The sequence below is a fragment of the Penaeus monodon genome, chromosome 41 (assembly GCF_015228065.2).
Source record: "Penaeus monodon isolate SGIC_2016 chromosome 41, NSTDA_Pmon_1, whole genome shotgun sequence".
Taxonomy (NCBI): Eukaryota; Metazoa; Arthropoda; class Malacostraca; order Decapoda; family Penaeidae; genus Penaeus; species Penaeus monodon.
The window spans coordinates 31,982,162-31,984,661 of NC_051426.1; the positions used below are offsets into that span (position 1 = coordinate 31,982,162).

The following is a 2,500-nucleotide window of genomic DNA, read 5'->3' on the forward strand; positions in this document are numbered from 1 at the left end:
AGTTTCAACAAATTCTTTAAACTTTTTTGCTCTTCCTGGCATTTTTTTGAAACCTTATTTTATCCACCGCCCTCTGACAACTTGGATTTAAAAAATACAGGGCTAGTAATGCACAAAGCTCCTCAAAATAGACTGAGTTAGCCTTTTGGAACACAAAAGTTCTAGAGTAAGTGGTAAGTCTTTGGTCCCACGATCTCACAGGTTGGCTCCTTCTTAACTGGATCCTCCACATCATTTACAAAAATAAACTCTTCCAGCACTTCAGCAGGCCACCTCCTCATTATATTAGTTTACTTCGCCTATTTGTGACGCAAATGTGAGAATTTAGCAGTGTCGTTTCGCCACAACATCTGGAACTTTGGCTGGAACGGTGTTTTCCTTTATTTCGTTTTACAGTAGCTCAAGCTTTGTTTTTTCCTCGTCGCCAGTTTATAGTAGTTTAATATTATTTCTTATAGCTTAGTTGGCTCTGAGGAAGACGCAATCTTCATTTCACGAAGCATTTATTTTCCTCATTGTTAACATTACGCTCGCTCGAGAGTCCAGCTCGGTATCCCCCACTAAGAGGGCTACGAACGTATATTTTCTGAACACAAAACTAATACATTAAATAAACACATATATCAAGAGATCTGGTCCCATGTCCGTAAGTGACAGTCGGATATAGTAATGACAGAAATGCTGCTATGAGTTTCTAAAAGATACTATAAGATCCTTCCAGTGGTCGATCAGCGATATTCTGGTCATAGAAAATTGTCATAAGTGTAGTTTTACCCGATATTTAGTCTCATGACATTCATTCACCCCAGTGGAAAGTCCAGTGATATTTCTATCTGTTTATAATGGACAACTGTAAACAACTGTTTGTTCATTTGATCATAAATTTTTTTTACAGGATTCTGTGTTTGTTATTTTTTTTGGGCTAAAATGTTTGTCAGCTTCTCTTTTCTTCTTCAAAGCTACCAGTTTGATCCCTCTGCCCATGGCAAAAATTTGTAACTATGATATAAATTATAAAAATAACTTCTGTGTCATCTTAGTTATTTAATGTATTTTAGTAAAAAAAATACAAATGCATGTTCAGCATACAAAGAAAGTGATATACAACAAAGACTCCCCCTTCAGGTGGTGGGCCCTTTATCAACAGTAGTCATTGCACCGCAAAAAACCATCCCACCCTCATCCACAACAGTCCCTTCTCCCTACTGTCACCTCAGGTGCTTTTTGTAGGCAATTTTCATTATATTTTCTGATGATTATAGTTGTTTCCATATAAGAGCATATCTAGGACTGTTGTAAGGTCATATGTGCATACATATGGCTATGATTATTTTATATAGGATGATTATGTAGCACTATTTTTTTCTCATTATTATAGTAGATTCCCAAATGTGATGAAGATAGGCTTAAGTTGATGTAGATATGAAGGTTCTAATTTCATTATTGATGAATTTTACAGGTAGCACCTCAAATCACATGTCACAAGGACTTCAGTCCCCCACACCTTCAACCCCAGGGGCACAACAATTCTTCCCTGACACAGTCCAAAGTGAGTTTCAGGATTTTTTTTTACCTCCCTGAACTAATTGTGATCATGTGCTTATATTTCATAGTAAAAAATCATGTTTTACAGATTGAAGTATAATTTTGGCTTCACAAGTGCTTTGTCATCAATGAATCAATTTGTAGAATTGTCACCTCCCAGGAGCTGTTGCTCTTCTAGGCATGGCTCATGATTTACTGGTAGAAATAATGCAAAAGCCCCTTCCTCAATGCCCACTGAGTCTAGTCTTCTTGCAAGAGCTTGTGCACTCATGGCTAGATGTTCCTATAATCTGCCACACAGCACAGTATCTCACGATGAGACATTCCCGTCACCCTGGCCCTCAACCAAATTTTTCATTAACCCCTTAGATCCGATTCCATCACAGCAATCACATGACCCGAAATCCGGGCATTAGGCTTAGGTGAGAGGCCACACTGCCAGGTGCGCAGCTTGTAGCCCAGGCATACGCGAACACTCATATGCGGTGACAAGACTCAATGCCTCCTATTAGCAGTGATTTTTTTGTTTTCTTCTTCTTCGTCTTCTTCTTCTTCTTCTTCTTCTTCTTCTTCTTCTTCCAAGAGCATATTTGTCATTTTATTTGCATTATACAGAATGTAATAGATTTTTGCACAGGCTCCGTATCATCTCTCTAGGTAGTTCACAACTCAGTGTAAGAAAAATTAAAATCTACAACATTTTGTTTGTGCCATTTTTAAAACTTTTTTGGAATATTCAATTTTCTGTAATTCAATCTGTGCCAATGGTGACAGCGCCAGAAATACAAAGCTGAGTACAGAAATGGCGTTCTCCATGGAGCTGGTGCTCTTCCAGTCTTGGCTTACCGACATTACATTCCACACTCATTTATCGATGTGAATAATGAGTCTAATCACCCACCTGAGAGCTTTATACACTCATTGCAAGTCTTTCCTCTCACCTCGGCCATCAGCC

The 2,500-nt window shown here is 38.4% G+C and overlaps 2 protein-coding genes across 5 annotated transcripts in view; both read left to right on the plus strand.

The window, feature by feature from the left end:
* LOC119598651 (mothers against decapentaplegic homolog 4-like) overlaps positions 1-2,500 on the plus strand; it is a 45,285-nt gene that overhangs the window by 7,407 nt on the left and 35,378 nt on the right. The gene's annotated exons all lie outside the window — the stretch shown is intronic.
* The window catches only part of LOC119598495 (myb-like protein AA), a 2,884-nt gene continuing 1,366 nt past the window's right edge, over positions 983-2,500 (plus strand). The window contains exons 1-2 of the mRNA XM_037948122.1: positions 983-995; positions 1,460-1,549. Coding sequence (XP_037804050.1) covers positions 983-995; positions 1,460-1,549 — 103 coding nt within the window. The remainder of the gene's footprint in view (positions 996-1,459; positions 1,550-2,500) is intronic.